Raw genomic sequence first — 25,400 nt, forward strand, 5'->3', positions numbered from 1 at the left:
GCTAATTGGAATGAGATGGAAAGAAGAGGATAGCAACAGAGGGAGGTGATGAATTTATGCCAGGCTATTTTAAAATACAGGATTAAGTCTAATCCATGGGCTTCAGTCTAGGGGAAGATGGCTATGTTATTGTTGTGATTTCAAGAATAAAATCTCAAGCATCTGTATTTACAGTGTGTGATATTTTATAATTTTTAAGCTGCCAACAATGTAAGTTCTACTCAAAAATACACATGGTTAAAATCACATGCACAGAGATCTTTTCCTTAGTGCAGATTCTATGTATTTGATTCTTTTGTTCACCTTCTATCATATTTTCCATCTCCTGACACTACTACACTTAAAATTTTTTTTAATTTTTATTTGTTTTTGAGAGTGAGACAGAGAGACAGACTGCAAGTGGAAGAGACACAAAATCTGAAGCAGACTCCAAGCTCAGAGCTGGCAGCACAGAGCCTGACTCAGGGCCTGAACCCACGAACTGTGAGATCATGTCCTGAGCCAAAGCCGGACGCTCAACCTATTGAGCCCATGAGGCACCCCACTACTACTACTCTTTTATTTGATCCTTTATGCAGAATTTTATGTAAAATTTTCATTAAATTTATTTTCATGTGCTGTATCTGTTCCAGTAATTTCCTTCTTATTATACACAGATTTTTGAGTTCTGATGTCTTTAATTAGGCAGATGTAATGTAAGAGGTGTAATGGAATTTTAGAAAATTATCTAATGCATGCTGTAGAAGGTAAAGAAAACTAGAAAGAATAACTAAAAATAACTATCAATGGTCTGCATTTGGAGAGTAACTAGGTTAGATTAGTCATGATAGTTTCATATGTACCATAGTGTTGTATTTCAAAACAAAAACACTCCCCTTTCAGAACAATATGTCATAGGTTAAATATATTCACAATGAGTGTATGACATGCGAATATAAGATGCAGTGGTAGGTACAAAGACATTGTTTTGTTTTTTTGTTTTAGGCAGCATTATTTAATTTTAATCAACATTTAAAAGTGATATTAACAATTAAACTCAAAATAGACTAACGATTAGAAATAACAATACATTTTAATACCTTCTAAGTTACTGTATGTTTTTCCTTTATGTTGTCTAACAAGAAATCATGCAGTTTTAAGGTACAGTAGTTCAATGAGACAGTTTTCTAATTTGTGATGGTTTAAACTGCTACAGTATAATTAGAATGTTCTAGCAATTTTCATTTGCATGGTGAACAAAGTATATTAAACATTTCATAGAAAATAAAATAGGGGCGCCTGGGTGACTTCAGTCAGTTGAGCATCCGATGTTGGCTCAGGTCATGATCTCATGGTCTGTGGGTTTGAGCCCCACATCGGGCTCTGTGCTGACAGCTCAGAACCTGGAGCCTGTTTAAGATTCTGTGTCTTCCTCTGGGGCGCCTGGGTGGCACAGTCAGTTAGGCGACCGACTTCAGCTCAGGTCATGATCTCATAGTTTGTGAGTTCAAGCCCCGCGTCGGGCTCTGTGCTTGACAACTCAGAGCCTGGAGCCTGCTTCAGGTTCAGTGTCTCCCTCTCTCTCTGCTTCTCCCCTGCTCGTGCTCTGTCTCCCTCTGTCTCTTTCTGTCTCTCTCTCAAAAAGAAATAAACAAAAAAAAATTGAAAAAAAAAATTCTGAGTCTCTTTCGCTCTCTGCCCCTCCCCTGCTCATGCTCGTGCGGGCTCTCTGTCTCTTAAAAATGAATAAAAAACATTTGAAAAAAGAAAATAAAATAGCTAATATTGTTTACCTTAAATTTTGAAATTATTCATAAATTAAGAGAAGCTATAATTTATCTAATCATTGCCTGTCAAAAACTTTTTTTTTTTAGTATGGAGGAAATTTAAACATTTGTGTTCCAAATAGATGCAGTTATTGTACTGACCACTTTATTATGGTATAAGATGTCTCTTAGTGAATATCTTACCAACTATATGTGTTAGTATTTTTAATTTGAGTTGAGTATTTGAAATCTCAAGAGTTTAGTTGAAGTATATAATTTTAAACAAAGAAAATATGTTTTTATTTTTAATTAATTTATTTAAATTCAATTTAGTTAACATACAATATAATACTGCTTTTTGGAGTAGAATGCAGTGATTCATTACTCATGTATAACACCCAATGCTCATCCCAACAAGTGTCCTCCTTAATGCCCGTCACCCATTTAGCCCATCCCCACACCAATACCCCTCCAGCATCCTCGGTTTGTTCTATGTATTTAAAGGTCTCTTATGGTTTGCTTCCCTCTCTGTTTTTCTTATTTTTCCTTCCCTTCCCCTACGTTCATCTTTTTTTGTTTCTTAAATTCCACATATGAAAGAAATCATATGATATTTGCCTTTCTCTGACTAAATGCATCTCTCTATATAATTTATAACTGCATTTTATTGAAATTGGGTTTATTTATTGGTTATCAAAACGTATTCACTTTCATTAGGTTATTGATTTAACACATTCATAAAGCTAAATTTGATATATACACCAGATGTTAGCTCTAGTTTACCTTAGGTTTAAGATTTGAAAAGATTGGCTCAAATCCACATTTCATGTTCAGCAAAGAGCTCAGGGCTTTCCCAAAAACTTTTGTATATTCCAAATAAAAATTTTTCAGGTCACTTAGGTTCCACTTTTCTATATGCATTAGAATTTTATTTTCAGCTTTCATCTTGCATGGGTTACTTCTCTCAGTTGTGACATGTACCCAAAGAGGACACTCAGCACCTTTTTCTTATTTGTGCCAACTCCTTCACTGGCTTTCCACCCATGAAAATCACAAAAAAATATCATCAGACATCACCAATAATAATTACCAATAGCAGCATTATTCATAATTAACAAAAGGTAGAAACAACCAAAATTCCCCTCAACTCTTGGATGGGTAAATAAAATGTGGCATCTGTATATAGAGAAGTGGTATTCAGCAATTTAAAGGAATAAAATAGTGATACATGGTACCATATCGTTGGACCTTGAAAACATAGTTCCAAACAAAGGAAGCCAGTCACAGAAGACCACATATATGTAATTCTATTTACATAAAGAAAGAATAGGCATATCTGTAGAGACAGAAATTAGATTAGTGGGTGCTGCTATTCATGGTTGTGAGGGAGCTGGGGGAGTTGGGGCTTGGAGGGTGATGACTAAAGGGTATCCTTTCTTTGAGAAGATAAAAGTGTTCTAAACCGGGGCGCCTGGGTGACTCAGTCGGTTGAGCATTTGACTCTTGATTCAGCTCAGGTCATGATATCAAGGTTCGCGGGATAGAGGCCCCAGTTGGCCTCTGGGCTGACAGTGCAGTCTGCTTAGAATTCTCTCCCTCTTTCTCTGTCCCTCCCCTGGTCATGCTCTTGCACACACTCTCTCTCTCAAAATAAATAAATTACCATTTAAAAAATACTCTAAAATTAATTGTGATAATAGTTGCACAGTTGTGAATATACTGAAAGCCACTGAATTTAAACATTAATAGAATGAATTGTATGCAAATTAAATCTCAATAAGACTCTTGTTTAAAATATCACCAACAAATCACACACTCTTTGTGTCGGCATCCATCAAGATAGGGGTTTTGTCTAGAGAAATGGGGGTTCAGACATCAGGCACAAGCAATTTAAAAATGAAAATGCAATATCTCAGTATTATTACCAGGATACACTCAAGCAGCCCCCTAGCACAGCTATAGACTCCTCTTGCATATCAAAGGACTCATTAACGCCCACTAGGATCTTTTGGGCTTACTCCCTTAGGTCCACTTACCTGCATCTTTCTAGGGAAAGCAAAAGTATAAATTATAATCCTCAACTGACACAAGTATTACAGTAAAATGCCCCAACTTTATTCTGCACCTTACTGCTTAGAAGACAGTAACGACTATAGGAAATCTTAGTCTTAAAGTTTCTGTTTTGATTGTACATTGTTTGGTCATAAGGTTGCATGTATTTTAGCTTCCAAGTAGAATAAGATTAAATTGCAGCCATCTATTAACTCTGAGTTAGTTATATGGGTAAAAATAGAAGTATCTCTTAGAAGAGGAGGAATGTGAAGAAAATTTAGAGATGAACTGCTGTGTACATTTCTTGATCAAATCGTTTGATGAGATGAGATACCTCCATTTTATTGAAATGTATCTTAATATTTTCTGAACATTTTTTTAGCTTTGGATCCAGCCAAAGATCCATGCTCAAAGATGAAATGTAGTCGGCATAAGGTATGCATTGCTCAAGATTCTCAGACTGCAGTCTGCATTAGTCACCGGAGGCTTACACACAGGTAAACATTATTAAATTAAATTTCACTGATTGAACAGTATTCCTTACTATGAATAACTGCAGAATGTAAATATTTGGCAATGTCTGCTAAGCTTATATCCAGGGTTTTATTGAAACAATTCCAGAAGATTGGTTAATATAATTATGATTCACTTGGGTTAAACGCTAATCAATCAGAATTACTATGGATTAAAGAATTTAGGCATATATTATTAAATAAAGAGGAGTTTGTGAAGATTGAAGTACTATATCTGCATACTCACACTTTTTCAACTTTAAGGAGTAAGTACCATTTTGGTACCCTCTAAATATTTATGCTTATGCCTATTTTCCTCAAAGAAGAATTGGAAACAAAGTTAAAGGGCAAATAATAATAATAATAATAATAATAATAATAATAATAATAAACAAGACAAAGAAAAAATGAAAGAAATGATTGATGTTCATTAAAAAAGAAAAAGTCACAGTATAGAGATATGGACCTAGAACCCTTCAGGACACCTTCCTTTAAGGAAGCACTCATACTGGTAGAGTCCTTGTAGTCTGGAAGCTGGCACAAAATTTCAAGAGAAGAAAGAGTTTTAAATGTTGTGTTATAATGATATCACTGCTTCTGTCAGATAAGCTCTATTTTGAGAAGGATCAGTAATTTAGAAATAGCCTGTGTAGTTTCATGCTGTCTTAAGTATTGAAACATGGCACAACCAAAAGTGAAATCACAGGTAACTGACTGAAGTAAGCAGGTGTATCTATTCCCTTTATTACTTTTAAAAGAATTCTCTTTATGAGAACACTCTCTTTTGTGACATTGGGACTGTACTGCTTTTACGTCATGAGCAAGGGAATTTCACTGTCTGGGTATGTTCAGAGATTAATTGCATTTTTATTTTAGTGTCCTCACTCTAAAGTCTTTATTCAAACATACCAACAGAGAATAAAAACTTTAGAGAATAAGAATGTAAATAGAACTTCTAGAAAATGACAAACTTTAAGTTTTGTTGACTTTTCGTATTAGTTTGAAAGCACATATGCATAAAGCCTTTTATAACCTGCTAAATGGAGTAGAGGAGGAATTTATTCCATAATGCCACATCTATCGTGGGAGATTTCAAATGCCAAGACAGGCTGGCTAATGGAGCCAAGATAAAGAGTTTAGGAATAAGTTCACTTGGGACAAAGAATCATGGCATACCAATAATATACTTGCAGAAGTACGTAATAGGAAGAAAGACAGCAAATCTGGGAATGCAGAGTATAAAAGACTTCTAGGAAATAATGTTGCTATAAAGTCAATATACTGTGGGAGGGCACAGCATGGCAAAGCAGAGTTAACAGCAATACGTTCCACACTCAAGCATGTCCTCTATGTTACCTTTATAAAGAAATACCAAAACATTGGGCCAGAATTTTATTTTTCTATTTATTTCCCTAGGATTCCAAAGTTTCTGAATTGCTTGGACTCACATTAATTAATCACAAAAATTTAAATATCAGTATGCAAATGTATGTATGGAGAGTTAGGAGAGAGTTGATTTTTACTTGAGAAATCAATAGGAGGCTGGTGTTGAAATACATTCATGTGTAATCCCTCACTTAAGTTTCAGAGACTTAGTCAATTTATTTCATAAAAGCAAAGACAGTTTTATCACAAGTGTCAGAGACCCTGGGAAAGGTTTTCATTTAACACACAGTTAATACCTCATTGGCCATTTCCCGCCACCACCACCCCCCCACCCCCCACCCCGGGCTCCCTGGACCAAGTCAAAGAGCAACTGAAGTCCTCACAGTTCATCTCATGCCCAGGGCAGAGAGACTCTCTCCTTTCCACAATCGCTGAACACTGAAGCCAGGAGAGGTTAAAGTAACTGATTCAATATCACAAAGCTGCGAATTTTCAGAGCATTGATTCCAGTCTATGTTTCCTGACACCAAAGTCCATGTTTTTTAGAACTATTCTGTCTCACTGCTTCTCTTATTCAACAAAGATATAACTACAGACAAAAAGAAACTTCCTTAATGTGATAAAGACTCAGAACAAAAGCTAGAGTATTTCTTAATATAAACAGGTGCAATGTTTTAAAAGGAGAACCATTGCCAACTCTGCCTTTGGTATAGTGGTAAGCTGGGGCAGTGGGGGAGTCTACTGTGCTTTAAGTAAGTGGACTTCAAAGTGTTTTATGTAAATACTGTTTAGTCCTGTTCTATTTCTGATAAACTATTATAAAATTTGCACTCAGTACACACTATATTCAATAAATAAATAACTAGTTCCAACGAATTGATTTTAAGATTAATATTTGATATGCTTTATTTGCTTTGAGGATGTAGGTACATAGTGAATGTTTATACAACACTTAGGGAAGGAGAGTTTTGCCAAGAAGTTTGATCAATAAAGGTGGCTGATGTAAATAAAGCAAATCTTAAATCTGGGGTGTGTGCAATTTGGGGATGGGGTATGGGAAACAAGGAAAACAGGCTTAATTAATCAATTTTGATCATTTACATAGTTTAGATTAGAAATTACTATTGTTTTTATTTATAGGAACAACTTTCTTTTTTCTTGATCTCATAAAAGAGAAGATGAAATTTCTTGTTTGCTTCTGGAGGGTGAATGTCATTGTTCAAAGAGGTTTTCCTAATTCTCCCGCCCTCCTCAAACTAGATAAAACATCCATTTTTCCATTGCCTTAGAACCCTGCGCTTCTCATTTTTAAATACTCATTACATTTGTAATAAATTGTGTAACATGAATCTCCTGCAAGTGACAAGAAGCTCATGAAGGTAAGGTCTGTGTCTTACTTACGACTTTATATGTGACTTGACATACTGGTTAGTATATAGTTCTTTGAATAATGTATGAAAAGAGCTTTTCTTTTTGAATGTTAGAGAAGAAAATTGGGTAGTTTGATCAATTGAACTGGTCAACCTAGATAATCTAAGTCTGAAGGTTTTTTTCTGTGCGCCTTGTGAGTATTTGTTGGAGATAGTCTGGGAAGGACATAGGAGCCAATCAACAAATATCTTTAAATAAATTTATTGAGAAAGATGTGTTCAAGAGACAGTGTAAGAAAATCCTGAATTTACCTCTTCTCATGGACACAACAAATTTACAATACATATGGAATAATTTCCTCTGAAAAAGACCTAAAAACTGAATGAACAGAGCCTCTACAACAAAGGAGAAAAGGGCATGTTGGGGAAAAAAAACACAACAGGAACAGCAATCCGTAATCAGGATGGATCTCAAAAATATGGGACTTTTCCCTGAGAAGTGAAGGGTCTGTGCTCTACATCAGGCACCCCAATGCTTAGATCCTTCACAGGACAGATGATGACCCAAATGCCTTGCCTTGAAAACCAGTGGGAATTAATCCAGGAAAACCATAGAACTACAGGGAATGGAGAACACAGAATCCCTTGTCCTGGGATCCAGCCCAAAAACAACAGTTTGAAAATAACCTAGAACATATGTGAAGAAGACCCAATTACTGATCTTAAAGTATCTGCTGGATAGACAAGAAGTTGCTGGGACTCTCTCTGGGGGCCTCAAATAAACAAAACCAGAAATAAAAGAGAAGTTAAAATTGATACCATCGGAATACAAAGGTTCATAAAAATACTACAAATAATTTTATACCAACAAATTGGACAACCTGGACAAAATAGATAAATTTCTAGAAATACACAATACTCTAAGACTGAATTATGAAGAAATAGAAAATATGAATAGACTAATTTCTAGTAAGGAGATTGAATCAGAAACCAAAAATCCCCAACCAGACAAAAGTACAGAACCAGATGATTTCACTAGTGAATTCTACCAAATATTCAAGAAGTTAATACCTGCTCTTCTCAAAGTCTTCCAAACAATTGGAGAGGAAAGAATGCTCCCAAACTAATTTTATGAGTCTAGAATTACCTTACTGCCAAAAACAAAGAAAAAACCAGAGAAACACACACACACACACACACACACACACACACGCACATGCACACACACATGCACACACAATATTCTTCATGAGCATAGATGAAAAAATCCTCAACCAAATATTAACAAACCAAATGAAATGATACATTAAAAGGATGTTTCACCATGATCAAGTGGGATTTATTCCTATGTTGCCAGGATGCTTCAACATCCACAGATTAATCAACATAATACACCACATTAACAAAAAGAACAAAAATCATACGATTATCTCAGTATATGCAAAACCAAACCAAACCATACATTTGTTAACAATCAACACTCACTTATTATAAAAACTCTCAACAAAGCAGATATATAGAGGGAATATGCCTGAACAAAATAAAGGCTATCTATGATAAACCCACAACTCACATCATACTCAATGGTAAAAAACTGAAAGGCTTTCCTTAAGATCAATAGTAAGACAAGGATTCTTATTCTCACTTTCATTCAACATAGTATTGGAAGTCCTAGCCATGGCAATAAGGCAACAAAAAAGGAAGTAAAAGCAATCCAAATTAGAAGGAAATAAGTAAAAATGTTACTATCTGCAAATGATACAGACTATATATATATATATATATATATATATATATATGTATTCTGAAGTTTTTACCAAAAAATTATAGCTAATAAATTTAGTAAAGTTGTAGGATACAAAATCAATATACAGAAATTTGTTGCATTTCTATACACTAATAATAATATATCATAAAGAGAAATTAAGAAAACTAAGAAAACAATCTCATTTACAATTGATTTGAAAAGATTACAGTTGGCTGGGAATGAGTTTACCAAGGAGGTGAAAGACCTGTGTTCTGGCAATTGTAAGACACTGATAAAAGAACGTGACAAAGATAGAAAAAATGGAAAGATATTCTGTGCTCATCAAGTGGAATATTTATATTGTTAAATAGCCCATATTATTCTAAACAATCTTCAGGTTTGTGGAATCCTTATGAAAATTCCAATGGCATTTTCACAGAAATGACAATTCTAAAATTTGTATGGTAACACAAAAGACCCCAAATGGTCAAAATAATCTTGAGAAAGAAGAACAAGACTGACGTATTATACTCCCTGATTTCAAGTATACTACAAAGCTATAGTAATCAAAACAGTATAGTATGGACTCACAGATCAATGGAACATAATTGAGGGCCCAGAAATAACCCCCCCTCATGTATGAACAATTAATTTACAACAAAGGAGTCAAGAACATAAAACAGAGAATGGATAGTGTCTTTGATAAATGGTACTGGGAAAACTGGAGAGCCACATGCAAAAGAATGAAACTAAATGACTATCTTATACCATATACATAAATTAACTCAAAATAGATTAATGACTTGAATGGAAGAAGTGAAATCATAAAATTCCCATGAGAAAACATGGTGGGAAGTTCCTGGACATTGATCTTAGTGGTGTGTTTATGGACCTGACTCCAAAGACAGGGGAAACAAAAGCAAAAATAAAGAAATGGGGCGACATCAAAACGAAAAACTTCTGCAAAGCAAAGGAAATCATCACCAAAGTAAAAAGCAGTCTACTGAATGGAAGAAGACATTTGCAAGTCATTTATCCTATAAGGGATTGATATCTAAAATATATAAAAAACTCACAAAAATAAACAATAAAAAAAGACCTAATTTAAAAATGGGCAGAGGATCTGAATAGAGATTTTTCCAAAGAAGACATACAGATGACCAACAGACATGTGAAGAAATTTTCATCATAACTAGTTATTAGGTAAATGCAAATCAAAATCACAATGAGATATCACCTCACACTTGTTAGAAGGGCTATTATCAAAAACACAAGATAGCAGTGTTGGAGAGGATGTGGAGAAAAGGAAACAGTGGCAATGTCAATGGTTGTTGCCCCTGTGAACACAGTATGGACACTTTTCAATTATTTTTGAAATAATTAAGAGTAGATCTACTGTATGATGTGGCTATTCCACCTCTGGGTATTTATCTGAAGAGTATGAAAACAATAATTTGAAAAGATTGATGCATATCCATGTTCATTGCAGCATTATTACAATAGCCAAAATATAGAAACATCCTAAGTGCCATTGATGGGTAAATGGATAAAAAGGATGTCACGCACATGCACACACACACACACAGGAACACTATTCAGCCGTTAGATGAATGAAATATTGGCATAATTCTACCATAGCATGGGTGTTATTCTAAGTGAAATAAATCAGATGGAGAAAAATAAATCCCGTATGATTTCACTCATATATAGAATCTTAACAAAATAAAACAAATGAATAAACAAAACAATACAAAAACAAACTCATACATACAGAGAGCAGATTGATGATTACCTAATAGGGTGAAGGGGACTTACTGTGTGGTGATGAATGGTAACTAGACTTGGTGGTGATTACTTTGTGGTGTATATAGGTATCAATGTATAATTTTGTATATCTGAAAATTATATAATGTTATATCCAATTTTACTTTAATAATAAATTTATTGATTGAATAAACAAATAATTGCCAGCAGAAAAGGGAGAGGAGGATATGAAAATATGAAGGAGAAATGAGCCTCTAACAATTAGCTTTAGGAAACTGGTGGACCTTTGCCTTAGGTTTGTAAACAATTGAAATAATTGCTCGTGTTTTAAATCACGATATGTATCTTTGATATCAAAAAATAGACTGATCAGGAGGTTCATGATGTATTTTACACTAACTGTGAACACTATTGCCAGTGTGGAGAAGGTTGTAAACTCTCCAAGTAAGTCATGTTCAAAATCACATATTTGGATATTTGTCTCATGAATTTGTCTCAAGCAACTGTTACCTGTGTGCTTGTGCTGGTTTTGTTACCATTATCATCACCAATTACAACAAAAGAGTGTATGAATAAGGAGAGAAACTTAAGCTGCAACATGTTTTCTAAAATTTAGATGCTTAGTATAAAATATATGATGAGTTTGCCAGGTTTTGAAAATGACCCACTTTATATTGTTATCATGGGGAGCAGCTCTGGGGACGCTTACAGCTGAGAGTCTTTGTTTCCCTGTTTTTGTACACTGTGAGCAAGAAGCCTAGTGTTTTATGCTCCCTTTGCTGCCTGTGCAGCTGCAGATAATTAACACTATTTCTAGATCAGTGTTTCAGGCACCAATCAATGGATGCTGCTGATATTAAAAAAAAAAAAGTTTTGGCATAACAAAGCAGTAAGGTTGAAGAAGTTATTATAGGACAAATCTAGCCATGTTAATTTCTGCTCCATTTACACGAAAGGTTGAAAAAGCATCAAAAAGGAAATCCTTTGGGCCCTGTAAAAAGGCATTATATAAAAGAATGATGAAGCTAATATAAAATACTGTTTATTAAAACAGATATCAAAGGAATGTGAGTCCTAAAACTCTTCTATTTTAACTATGCACTTTTAGAATTCATAATGTTAAAGGCCGTTTTTAAATGAAAATCTGAATTTCCTTATATAATTATTAAATATATGACTCTGATATTTGTATTTCCATTGTTATAATGTTGAAATATTCATAACGGAAAGATTCAATCACAGAACTTATTTATAGTAGAGTCTCAAAAATGTTTGTTGAATAGAATTGAACTTATAATTATTTTAAAATAATGCTTCTTGTACTTATGTAAGATTTAGCCTGTGGATATATAAATGTGTTGATATTGTCCTAGGGAGAATGAAATCTGGCATTTATTACACACTTAATACATGCAAAGTTTTTGCTAAGTGATTTAAATTTATTTATTTTTTACAACATTCCAAAATTTTATACTAAAGCCTATTACGGTCCTTTTATAGAATCAAAAACGGAAGCTCTAAGATTCTGGATATTCTGCTTCAGATTATGTATAGAAAGATGGTAGCTAGCCAGATAAAGGGGACAAATTGAGGATTTGAAATCGTTTATTTTTTTGTATACACATTCCTTTTTATAATTACAAATTAATTATATGTTTACGAACATGTAATTTTTTATACATTTATAAGTAGATGTTTATATAACCATTTAAGTACCTCACTACCGATAGATCTTTCAGTTAGTATCTAGAGGTTTTGCAACACCTTTTTTTTTTTTGGTTTTGCAGCAATACTGAGCAAAAGTTACAGAAAATGTCCATATACCCTCTGTCCCCACATTTGCACGAACTCCTCCATTGTCAACAACTCCCACCAGGAAGGTACCTTTGGTATATTTGAGAAACTTACACTGACACATCATTGTCATCCAAAGTCTATAGTTTATATTATTTTTTAATATTAATTGCACTTAAAAAGAGGTAATAGTATTTTGGATAGTGAATTAGTGTAACTCTTCTTAAAACACAGATAATACCTAAAGTTAATCATGTTTCATTTATTTCTCAAAGTTTTCTAATGCTATATATATATATGTATATATATATATGTATATATATATATACACACACACACATATATATATATACACACGTATACATAAGTATATATATATTTTATTTTTTTTTTAATTTTTTTTTCAACGTTTATTTATTTTTGGGACAGAGAGAGACAGAGCATGAACGGGGGAGGGGCAGAGAGAGAGGGAGACACAGAATCGGAAATAGGCTCCAGGCTCCGAGCCATCAGCCCATAGCCTGACGCGGGGCTCGAACTCACGGACCGCGAGATCGTGACCTGGCTGAAGTCAGACGCTTAACCGACTGCGCCACCCAGGCGCCCCAACATAGGTATATATTAAACAGATGTGTGTATATATATATATATATATGTATACATGGACATTTATTCTAGTTATTGAGGTTGCAGAATTTTTTGCTTATTATATTGTAATATTTTTGAAACATAATATTTAGTACTTATAAAACATAGTATATAAGTGAGACACTCTTCTATACATTTTATAGATGATAAATAATTTTATTACAACTCTATGTATCTTTAAGAAAATTGCTGAGTTACTTTTGCCTAACGTATAATCCTCAGCATATTTTAATCCACATTCTTTTTGGCTGATTATGTAATTCTTGGATTCTCTATTCTGATATCACCTTCCAGAGGATATAATCCCTAGATACTGGAGAACCTCTCATAAGAAGAAAATTTAATTCATTAGACCGAACATTTTTAGCCATCATTATAATGTGGTCAAGTTTTACTTCCAATGCTCTGCATTGCAAAAACAAAAAGCATGTTTCTCAAATATAAAAATAAGACAACAGTGATTATATTTTCAAATACACAGCACAGAATATCATTACTATCATATTATCCCCACTTCTGCTGAAAATCAGGGGCTTGTTGATTACAGTCCAAAATCTTTGGCATAGTCCCTTGTAACAGGACCCAGGCAGCTTTACAGCCTCCTCTGCAACTCTCTCCTGGTGACACATTGCAGTCTTACCACTGCAGGAAATTCATTGTGTGGAGTGATGTAACAGAACACAGAGGCCAGAACTGGACTGCCAGACTTCAGTCTAGCCCCAATCTGCTAGCTGTGCGATCTTGAGGAGGTCAATTAAATTCTCTGTACTTCAGTTCTCTTCAAAGTAGGAATTATAAAAATGGTATTTTCCGATGATGCTGATTTAAGGATTAATTAGTTAATATACAAAGCGATTAGAACAGTGTGTGATCCATACTGAGTAGGCATTGTGAAAAGGTTAGTTACTACTATTTTTTTCCTTTAAACATGTTAATATATTTTATAATCATAGACTCTTCTTATGTCTCGGATTTTTTCCTGGGGAAATGTTCTGTCCATTTATTCCTTTGTTCTGGTAAACACTCCATTAATGAGGAGGCTTTTAGCATGATGGTTATTGGTATGTTACTTGAAATTAGACTGGCTGGTTTTGAAGTTTGTCTCCATCTCTTGGTGGCAGAATGACTTTGAGCATACTAAACTCCCCAAGACTCAGTTTTCTTGTTTATAAAATAGAGATGATAATTGTACTATCTATCTCCCTTTGTTTTGTGAAAATTAAAGACACAATTTGTGTAAAGCCTTTTTCACAGTGTAAGCACTCAATAAACATTAATTATTGAGAAATCTCTATCCAGCTCTCTCTGACACGTGTCCCAGCACAAGGAAGAATTAACTCCTCCTTTATCATTGTGCCTATGGCACATTCAAAATACTTTTTATCTACCCATATTATAGTAATTTCTTTATATATTTAATAACTTAAGGTTGAGCTGAAGTTGACACCATATTTGGAAAAAATAAATGTTGACTTCTGACTTAGATGAAATTTCAGGTTACTTTCTTTTTCAAGTACAAAGAGATAATTATATGATTTTGCCAGTTGAGAATGGAGAGAATAGGAACAGTATGCCATATTTGTGTTGGGGAAAAATGTGAGAGACAGCTACTTCAGGGAAATAGCAAGGAAATAAACATATTTGCTCTCCTGGAGGTTATTAGGCTATATTTTGAACAAATGCACTCCCTTTAATGATTTTCTAGTTTATATCTTTTACCACTACCCATATCTTTATGCCTAGGAAGAAGGCTTCAGACCAAATAGTTCAAAATATATGAGAGGTATTCACGTGTACTAAATGCCTCCTCTAAGACTGTCATTTGTGATTAGTTATATTACTTTTCTGTCTTTTCAGATAGCTCTTATTTCCCCGGTGGGCCCAAAGACTTCTATGCTTCTTCTGCTTAGCTTAGCTTAGCTTAGCTTAGCTACTTCTTGTGTTTGAAGGAAGGAAAGGCTGGGTCTAAGTGGAGTTTTCCAGCTCTGCATCCCATAATACTGGCTTTAAAGTTTGTAAAGAAGATTTTAATTAATGTACGTCTGTGTCTACTTCTAAGTCTCCTGAGACCGAGATTTCAGTTGCGAGAACAGGGTTTGAGTTATGCTGGTTAATAGAGGAGGGCAGTATGAGCAGCCAACCACAAGAAGCCTACACTGGAATGACATGGGGGATAGAAAAAACTCAGTTGATTGCATACTGTGGATGATGATCACCAGGAATTCATTCACAAATAAGCCATTTTCTCTGCCATTCAATTCTTGTTTCATGAATATCTGTTAATGGAGGGAAGACAGTAAGATTAGAAAAAAATAACAACAAAGGAGGGTTCAAATATTGTTTAATGAAGTATGGTTTCCAAAATAAACAAGAGGATAGTGGAGACCTTGGAAGAAAGGAGAAACTGGATAATTTATGAAGAAGGTAACATTTAAAGAGGTATTTTAGATAGAACTTAACGTCTCCTACACCAATGTCTTTAAATGATGAAGACTAAAATACTTAGGTTCAAAGTCCAATTATGTTACTTAGATTTCTGATTTATAGCTAGAGAGAGCTAATTACATAGGTTAAATAGATGCTTTTTATATTAAAAGAATATCAGATCCTTTTATCTCTAAGGAGGTTAAAACTAATTGCCTATTAAGAAAAATGATTATACTTTCTCTTCTAAATATAAATATCTTTCTATACTGTTGTAATTTACTATTTTCAAGGAATTGAGGAAAAACATCATTATTTGTTAGCAAAATGTGAAAGGAAGGAAAATATTTTGTAAAGATGTTATAAATGGATTCCATTTTTAAATATTTTCTTTAAAATTTAAAATCTTACAAAAATAATGTGGAGGAGAACAACTTCAAATGACAGAGAAGGGAGTGCATATTGTGTACCTCTCTCTCCCAGGCCACTCAGTTTCACTCCCACTCTTGCAGAAATTTTCTCTGGCACACATTCATACAAACACAATTACTTCCTAATGGGAGAATTTTATTTGTGTTATTGTGCTTTGTTTTCTTAACTTTCTATATTTTTCATGTTTGCAATTTAGCATACAGATTTTATCATATCCTTTTATTTTTCTTAGATTTTTTAAAGTTTATTTATTTTGACAGATGAGAGAGAGAGAGAGAGAGAGAGAGAGAATCCCAAGTAGGCTCTGTGCTGTCAGCACAGAGCTCCACATGGGGCTTGAACCCATGAACTGTGAGATCATGACCTGAGCTGAAATCAAGAGTCTAATGATTAACCAACTGAGCCACCCAGGCACACCTATCATACTCCTTTATATAGCCATAAAGGTACTCATTACATTTATGTACAATAATTTATTTAAACAATGTCTCATTGATGGACATTAAGGTTATTTCTAGGTTTTTATCTTATATGGCTACTTTACAACATTCAACATGCACTTATGCATGTTTGTGTGTCTGTTTTTACCAGAAATTCCTAGGAGTTGAGTGGCTAGGTTAAAGGGAGAGTGTTTTTAAATTTTGATAGTTATTGTCAAATACCCTATAAGAATAATCTGTCAATTTCTCTACTTCAAGCAATGTATCCTGATGCCTGTATGATCACACTTTTGCCTATAAAAATACTGTTTAGATATTGGTAATTTTAAATTATCAACTATTGCGGTTTGTTCTTGTTTTAAAATTGGTATGTGTAAAATCACGTGATCATATCAATAGATGCAGAAAAAGCATTTGGTAAAATCCAGCACCCATTCATGATAAAAATTCTCAGTAAATTAAGAATGGAGGGATCTTTTTCTACTTGATAAAAGATATCTAAAAATCATACAACTAATATCACACTTACTGGTGAGAAACTCAAAGCTTGCCCACTAAGATAAGGCAAAAGTCAAGGATATCATCCCCCTGTCCCCCTTAACAATCTTTTTCAACATCATATTGCAAGTTCTAACTAATGTAAGAAAAAAAATAAAATGAAATAAACATACACAGGTCAGGAAAAAAGAAATAAAATTGTTTTGTCTGCAAATTAGATGAAGAAAATCTGAAACAACGGACTAACTCCTGGAACTAATAAGCAATGACAGCGGGATATAAGATTAATGTACGAAGGTCAACTTAATTCCAGCATACCAGTCATGAACAAGTGGAGTTGGAAATTCAAAACACAATATCTTTTAACAATATTAATTCTCCCAATAATGGATAGGAAAATTAATATTGTTAATATGACCACATTACCCAAAGCCATTGAGATATTCAATTCATATTTATCTACCAAATGTTCCACAAGCAGTTTCAACATTTATATTAATAGCATACTTTTAGCTTGATATCTCAAATTGTGAAATTATTTATGGATGTCCCTTAACCAATGGATAGTTTAAGATATATAGCCCTATATTTTACAATAATGTAAGCTATTTGAATACTTTTTTTCAAAATACCTGATCTCATATTCTTTAAATTGTATTGTTCTTCTTTATTGACCTGTACTTGGGCTTCATTATGTATTATATATTTTTTTAATTTTTTTTAATGTTTATTTATTTTTTTTTTAATTTTTTTTTCAACGTTTATTTATTTTTGGGACAGAGAGAGACAGAGCATGAACGGGGGAGGGGCAGAGAGAGAGGGAGACACAGAATTGGAAACAGGCTCCAGGCTCTGAGCCATCAGCCCAGAGCCTGATGCAGGGCTCGAACTCACGGACCGCGAGATCGTGACCTGGCTGAAGTCGACGCTTAACCGACTGCGCCACCCAGGCGCCCCATAATGTTTATTTATTTTTGAGACAGAGAGACAGAGCATGAACAGGGGAGGGGCAGAGAGAGAGGGAGACACAGAATCTGAAACGGGCTCCAGGCTCTGAGCTGTCAGCACAGAGCCCGATGCGGGGCTCGAACTCACGGACCATGAGATCATGACCTGAGCCGAAGTCGGCCGCTTAACCGACTGAGCCACCCAGGCGCCCCAATTATATTTAAATTATAAGTAAAAATTAAAGAAGCTGAGGCACCTGATTGGCTCAGTTGATTAAGCATCTGACTTTTGATTTTGGTTCAGGTCACGATCTTGGTTCGTGAGACAGCCCTGCACTGAGCTCTATGCTGACAGCATGGAACCTACCTGAAATTCCCTCTCTCCTTCTCTCTCTCTCTCTTTGCTCCTCCCCCACTTGCTCTTTTTTTCTCAAAATAAGCAAACTTTTAAAAAAGGGACAGATGAACTGCATAAACATTTTTTTTTCAAAGAATACATCCAGATGGCCAAGAAAGAAAGAAAACAATGCTCAACATCACTTAAATCATCCAGGAAGTGCAAATTAAAACCACAGTGAGATATCACCTCACACCTGTTAGAATGGCTGTCATCAAGAAGATAAGAGATGACAAGTGTTGGTGAGGGTGTGGAGAAAAGGGAACCCTGGTCCACTGTTGATGGGGATGTTGATGAGAAGGTGCAGCTACTACCTAAAACAGTATGGAGTTTCCTGAAAAAATTAAAAATAGATCTAGCATATGATGCAGCAATCAACTCTGGGTATACATCTAAAGGAAATATGAACAAGATATTATAAAGATGTCTATACTTCCATGTTTATTGAAGCATTATTGACAGTAACCAAAATATGGAAATAACCTATGTCTATCAACAGATAAATAGGTAAAAAAGCTATAATGTGTGTGTATACATATACATATACAATGGAATATTTTTCAGAGATGAGAAATAGGGAAATTCTTCAATTCCTGACAACATGGATGGACTTTGGAAATATCATGCTTATTGAGATAAACCAGGCAGCCAAAGCAAATATTCTATGGTATCTCTTATGTATGGAATATAAAACAGCCAAACTTGTATAAACAGATAGAGGGGCAGTGGTTACCAGGAGCTGGAGGTTGGGGAATTGGGGAGATGTTGTTAAAGGGCATAAACTTGTAACTAGAAGATGAATATGTTTTGAAGATTTAATGTGCAGCATAGTAAGTATGGTCAAAAATACTGTATTGTATACCCCAAGTTGCTAATAAAATAGATCTTAAATGTTGTTATCACAGGGACACCTTGTTGGCTCAGTTGGTTTAGTGTTGGACTCTTGATTTCAACTCAGGTCGTGATCTGAAAGTCATGATCTCAAGGTTGTGAGATCAAGCCCTGCCTTGGGCTCTGTGCTGGATGTGAAGCCTGCTTAAGATACTTTGTCTCCCTCTCCCTCTGCCCCTCTACTCCTCTCAAAAAAAGCATTCTCACCACAAAAAAAGAAAAATAATTATATGACATGATACAGGTGTTAATTAAATCTGTGGTGGTATTCATATCACAATATAAAAATGTATTAAGTCAATCTATTGTCTACCTTAAACTTACACAATATTATACGTAAATTATATGTTAGTGAAAACAAAACACATTAATATTAACGTTAGCGTCTCCAAAATGAAATACTAGAGATAAATCTAACAAAATATGTACCACATTTATATAAGGATAACTTAAAAGCTGATGAAAAAAATCCAAGAGTAACTAAATAAATAGAGAAATATTCCATGTTCATGGATAGGAATATTCAATGTTTTCAATATGTTGATTCTATGGGGATTTAAGACAGTCTGGTGGTTTCTTATATACATAAACATAATCTAACCATATTTCGGCAATAACACTCCTCTGTGTTTACCCAATTGAGTTGAAACCATATAGCCACCAAAAAATGTACACACAGATGTTTATGGAAGCTTTATTCATAATTGCTAAAAGTTGGGAACAACCAAGATGCCCCACGGTAGGTGAACGTTTCAATAAACTGTAGTACATCCAGACAATAGAATAGTAGGCAGCACTAAAACACAATGAGGTATCAGCCATGATGAGACATGTAGGGAATTTGAAACGCATATTATTAAGCAAAAGAAGACAGTCAAAAAGGGTTGCATACTGTATAATTCCAACCATATGACATCCCGAAAAAGACAAAACTATGGTGACTATAGATGAGTTACTTACCAGGGTTTGGGAGAAGGCTCAGGGATGGATAATAGGTGGATCCCAGAGGAATTTTGGGACAAACTACTTTGTATGTTGACATAATGACAGATGCATGTCATTATACATTTGTTTAAGTGCATAACATTTAAGAGCGAACTATAATGTAAACTATGGAAATTATGTATCAATGCAGGCTCATCAACTGTAACAAATGTACCCCTCTGTTGAGGATGTTAATAATGGGGTAGGCTATGCAAGGGGTATATGGGAAATCTCTACCTCCCCCTCAGTTTTTTCTGTGAACCTTCAACTTCTCTATGGAAATAAAGTTTTAGTAAACAAATTGGAATATATGAATTTCAGCTTTCAGTTTTAAGAATGTGTGTGTGTGTGTGTGTGTGTGTGTGTGTCTTTAATAATGTTTGTGTTGTATACATAGTGGTGGTGGTTTAATATCAATCATTCTTTCCAAGTTGTAATATGTTGAAACATGATTAGAAAATAGTGGCAAGTTAAAGAAATTTGACTGTGCCAAAAACATTTTTGGAGCGGCAACATTTTTATTTTTTCAGACAATAGGATAGTTTTATTACAAGATAAGGAAGTTTAATTAAAGAGTCTTCACAGTAGGAAAGATGTGCTGGATATTTAAACCGTAACAAGATGTGCATAATTTACTTATTCTCATGATTATTTAGACCTATGATTTTTAAAGCAGTTCATATTTGATAGACAGGTGCTGTGATGAACCTAATTACTGTTTTTACATGTTTTGTTTTTGGTAATCTTCTCATCAAATGAATTTTTCTTGTTCGAAATACTTCCCTCTTGAGGTAATCAATTTTATTTCTTAGCATTTTAGAAAATGTAATATTATTATTCTTAAACTGATTTCTAATGATGAACTCTGGTATGAATTCATTTAAATTTAGTCATGACATTTAAAATATTAAACCCAAACTTTCTATTATGAAGTTTTTATTAAGGAATTCAACATTTTGGGTACATTACAGTTGAACCTTCTGCTAACCAAATGTTGGCAGAAAAACAATAGTATTTCCAGGTAATGGGTATTAAATGCCAGAACATATAAATGTCTAAAGTTTGTAAAAAGCCTTTTTTCCTATAGTTGACTAATGCAGATAAATAATTACGAAATGTAGGGTCACGTACTGCTATATTTCAGCGAATTATTTGTCTTTCTTTTTCTAGATTCCAGATTTATTTTTATTTATTTCCTTTAAATTTCTTTAAAATATTTTTAAAAACATTTTTAATGTTGGGCCTATCTAGTGTCAAAATATGGAACTTGATACTTTCTATGTACCTCTCTATTCACATTGTGATTCAGAATATGGAATTTATATTCATTGATACTCACCTACCGGCAGAGCCAGATAGCCATACAACAAAGGATCTTGCCCCGTTTCCACATGGTAAATTTGTTGCTACAAAGTGGCTTCTAGCCCAGGTACTGCAGGTTTCAGCTGCTCTTCCCACTAGACCTCACTGCTGTGTGAGGTCATGTGACTAGTTCTTGCATGTTGAACCAGAGTAGATGTAATGTTTGTCATTTCAGAGTCCAGATTGTTAAGAAATGGGCGTGGTTTAAAGAATCTACTGGGGACCTCATCTAGATATGATAAAACCTTTCTTGCCACGTAGGTACATGCACATCCCAGAACATGATATGCCCTAGAAATTCCACATAATTTATTCCCAAATGTGGGCGCTGATAAAATTGCAGCATATAAGGCATGAGAAACACTGATTATAATTTCCAGATGATTTTAAAAAATTACTCCAGACTGTGGAGTCTCAGTAAAGTTAGAGGCATTTTACCTGTGTTGTAAAGAAGGTTTTTGCCAATTTTATACTCAAATAGTATATAAGAAGTATTAATTTGAGTCTTCAACCCCAGTTGTAGGCTCAAAACATAATTATTTAAAATACTTATACTGTAATTACAAATGTAAATTACACTTGTGAGAGCCAATGACATTGTTGATCACTTTTCTAGATCCCTTTCTAGATCCCTTCTTGTTTTAGCCTTGGGATCCACTGATATCTATAGGGGGTTAGTAACTAGGATGAAGTCATTTAGGATAGAAAGCTTTTTAGAGATAATTTAATTCAATTCTGCATCCTAAGTATAAGGCAATGATTGTTATGATTAAGCAAATTATGATGATGAGAATTAAGCTGAGAGTCACGGAAGTAACAATGCCTAAATGTTTATTGCTAACAGATTACTGGGAAACTTGTAGGCACTTCATATGTTACTTCGTTAATACTATCATTATCCTCATTTTACAGATTAAGGCATTAAAGCTCAGTTGTTTATAGTAATTGCAAATGGCCACACAAATAGTAAGCGATAGAGTCAGGAATTGAGTTTAGCCTGTTGGATGTCAAAGCCTCCACTATTTTCTGCCATAAGACGTTGCTTGTTAACTGCCCTCCTCAGGGTCACACAGTTCTCTATTCATTTATATACTTAAGGCAAAATCTAGGTTGTCTATATACAGATATTACTATTGAGTCTTGTGTGGCTGTATCTACTTTTAATTAGACCATTCACACTTTCTGGTAATCATTCTGTGCACCCGGAGTCTAATTTTATCACTATTTCTATAACCTGCTGTTGTGAAAGTATCTATTCTTGTTGTTTTACCGTTCATATTTCACCGTTTTTTTTTTTTGGCTCTCATTGGGGGAACTCATTGTCTTGTTCGTAAAGGTAATAGATGCCATCAAATTGTATCTTTTTGGGTTCCCTCAGACTTTCAGTTTTCTAACTTTATTTAATAGTTGTGAGATACACTCAGAACAGTGTTGTTCATCATTATTGTTTTGATTACTATTACCATTATTGTTAGCCTTCATCATTTTTTTCTTATGCAATCCTATTCCTTCAACTTGTGTTCTAGACTTTAGACCTACAATTTCCTGTCTCCATTAGCTTTAATAACCATTCTTCCACATAAAATCTTAAATATTTCTATATCTTGCTTAGTTATTGGAGCATATAAACAGATTCAAGTTACTATGACCTGAATAACAAAAGTGGGCAAAAACTCTGTATCTTCTCTTTACCTTCAGTCCCCTTCTAATTCATACTGTGCACTTTCACCGCCATGTGCAGGCAAATATCTTAAAAGTATTTCATTTTTATTTTATTGCCTCTTGTCTGTTTCCTCATAAGTAGTACATGGTTATCAAAATCCCTGCAAATTGAATTTTTCTATGCATAGAGACTTTTCTAACTCGCAGTTTCTTAACTTATTTAATTTATAGTTTATATGCAGCTAAAGCAATTGAACGACTTTTCCGTAAGGCACTGGTAATTTCTATGTTGCCAATTCATTTTGTTCTTCTCTTATCAGAGTTTTCTACTATATTAATTAATTAATTAATTAATTCATAATCCATTCATCATTGAACATACATATTGAGCACATACCATGAGCTAGAGGCACTCAGATTACAGAGTTGTAAGGACAGAGAAAACCTGCGTTTTTGTCACTTTCATGTTTCAGAGGTGAAAGACAGAAAACAAAGAAATAAAACAAACTGAGTACAACTTAAGATGGTGATAAATGACAAGGTGAAAATGGAGCTGAGTAGTGGGAGAGACATGTGGTGGAAGGAAGCCTTCTCAGGATAGACAATGGAAAAATTACCCAGGTGAAATCAATCATTTTCAGATACAAGGGAAGAGTGATACAGGCATAGGGAACAAACTTGGCATATGCCCCCAAAACAGCAAAAAGGCCAGTGTGGCTTGAAGAAAGGTAAGATACTAGTTTCAAAAAGTGGACAACTTCTCAAATCTTACACGGCTTTGTAAGCCCCCGTAAAGGTTTTGGATTTTATCCTAAGGATAGGTGAACCATGGGAGGACTTTGGTAGAGAGAGGGATAAGAAATGAATTTCCTTTCTAAAGGATCGCTACACATGTCCTGAGAATCAAGAGTGTAAGTGGAGGTCCAGGTAGTTATAAAGTGAGTCCAGGGGTGCCTGGTTGGCTCAGTCGGTTAAGTGTCTGACTTCGGCTCAGGTCACGATCTCACAGTTTGTGAGTTTGAGCCCCATGTGGGGCTCTGTGCTGACAGCTCGGAGCCTGGAGCCTGCTTCGGACTCTACGTATCCTTCTCTCTCTGCCCCTACCCCACTTGTGCTCTGTCTCTCTGTCTCTTAAAAATAAATAAATGTTAAAAAAAATTAAAAAAAAAGGAGGCGAGTCCAGTAACTTTTGGGAATAGATCCCAGTAATATGGGGAGGGGAGAGTTGGTAGTTCACAGAGTGTATTAAACGCAACTAAATGAACTTGTGGATCGACTGGATCTTGTTTTGAAGTGTGTGTGTGTGTGTGTGTGTGTGTGTGTGTGTGTGTTGTGAAAGGAAATTGGGAATTTGTGGTAAATAATTACAAATAGCCCTCGATCTGTTGTCATTTCTATGTAAAACCATTGAACAGACCCCCGTATACATACATCATCACCCAGATGTATTCCATTATTTCTTGGGGATTATCGAGTCCTTTCACTGCAGCTCTAGTTTCCCCAGCTCAGTTGCTAGCAGTGATCACAAATTGTGAGCCTGCTTCTGTGAGGGTACACAACACATGGTTCACGTGCTGTAAAATTTTGAATGAAAGCATTAGAACCTAATCCTGGCAAGGCACAGTTTTCTACGCCATTCGGCATGGCGAGGCTGCTGGAATGCTTTGACTAGGTCATCTTTGCAGTATTTGCTCCTGGTGTTATGACTGGGGATCCCACTGGAATCACAAAGAATGTGGGGAGAATAGTTACAAGAAGTGTGTGTGTGTGTGTGTGTGTGTGTGTGTGTGTTCACCCACGCACGCATGTACACCTGTGGAAAGAATAAGAGCAAATTATCTATGAGCAAAAACCACAGCAGAAAATTAAAAAATAATAATTCTTGAATAAGTGAACATGGTAAAAATTTGACTGAGGTGTTTTATTTTCCCCAGAATTTTAAATTGTTTCCCAGAATTTTACGTCAAACCAGTGAGAATTTATAGGAATGATAAATGTATAAGTTTGAGAAATTAGGAAGAAACAATTTTTAAGTGGAATTATTTCATTTGTAGATTCTCTTTGTGATTCAAAATTCAGTAAATTTTGATGCACTGTTACAGAAAAAAAGAGGAAAGGCATGTTAAGCTTGTAGAGCCTAGGGAAAGAAAATATAATTTCAGCTTAACCTTTATCTATTCTTTTAGAATGAATGTACAAAACTAACCAGAAATTTTGATATTCTAGTGTTTGTGAGATTAAAATTTTCCATTGAGAGATAAGAAGTATTTTATTTTTCCTTTTAGCTTCATTGAATAAAAGCTAACACTGTAAGTCTTAATATATTTTATTTCATTTTTTAATTT

The 25,400-nt window shown here is 34.6% G+C and overlaps 1 protein-coding gene across 3 annotated transcripts in view; it reads left to right on the forward strand.

The window, feature by feature from the left end:
- Positions 1 to 25,400, forward strand: part of SPOCK3 (SPARC (osteonectin), cwcv and kazal like domains proteoglycan 3) — a 495,206-nt gene that overhangs the window by 220,724 nt on the left and 249,082 nt on the right. For all 3 annotated transcript variants that reach the window (XM_043565988.1, XM_043565979.1, XM_043565996.1), the window contains one exon: positions 4,180 to 4,294. In XM_043565988.1, coding sequence (XP_043421923.1) covers positions 4,180 to 4,294 — 115 coding nt within the window. The remainder of the gene's footprint in view (positions 1 to 4,179; positions 4,295 to 25,400) is intronic.

The sequence above is a fragment of the Prionailurus bengalensis genome, chromosome B1 (assembly GCF_016509475.1).
Source record: "Prionailurus bengalensis isolate Pbe53 chromosome B1, Fcat_Pben_1.1_paternal_pri, whole genome shotgun sequence".
Classification (NCBI taxonomy): domain Eukaryota; kingdom Metazoa; phylum Chordata; class Mammalia; order Carnivora; family Felidae; genus Prionailurus; species Prionailurus bengalensis.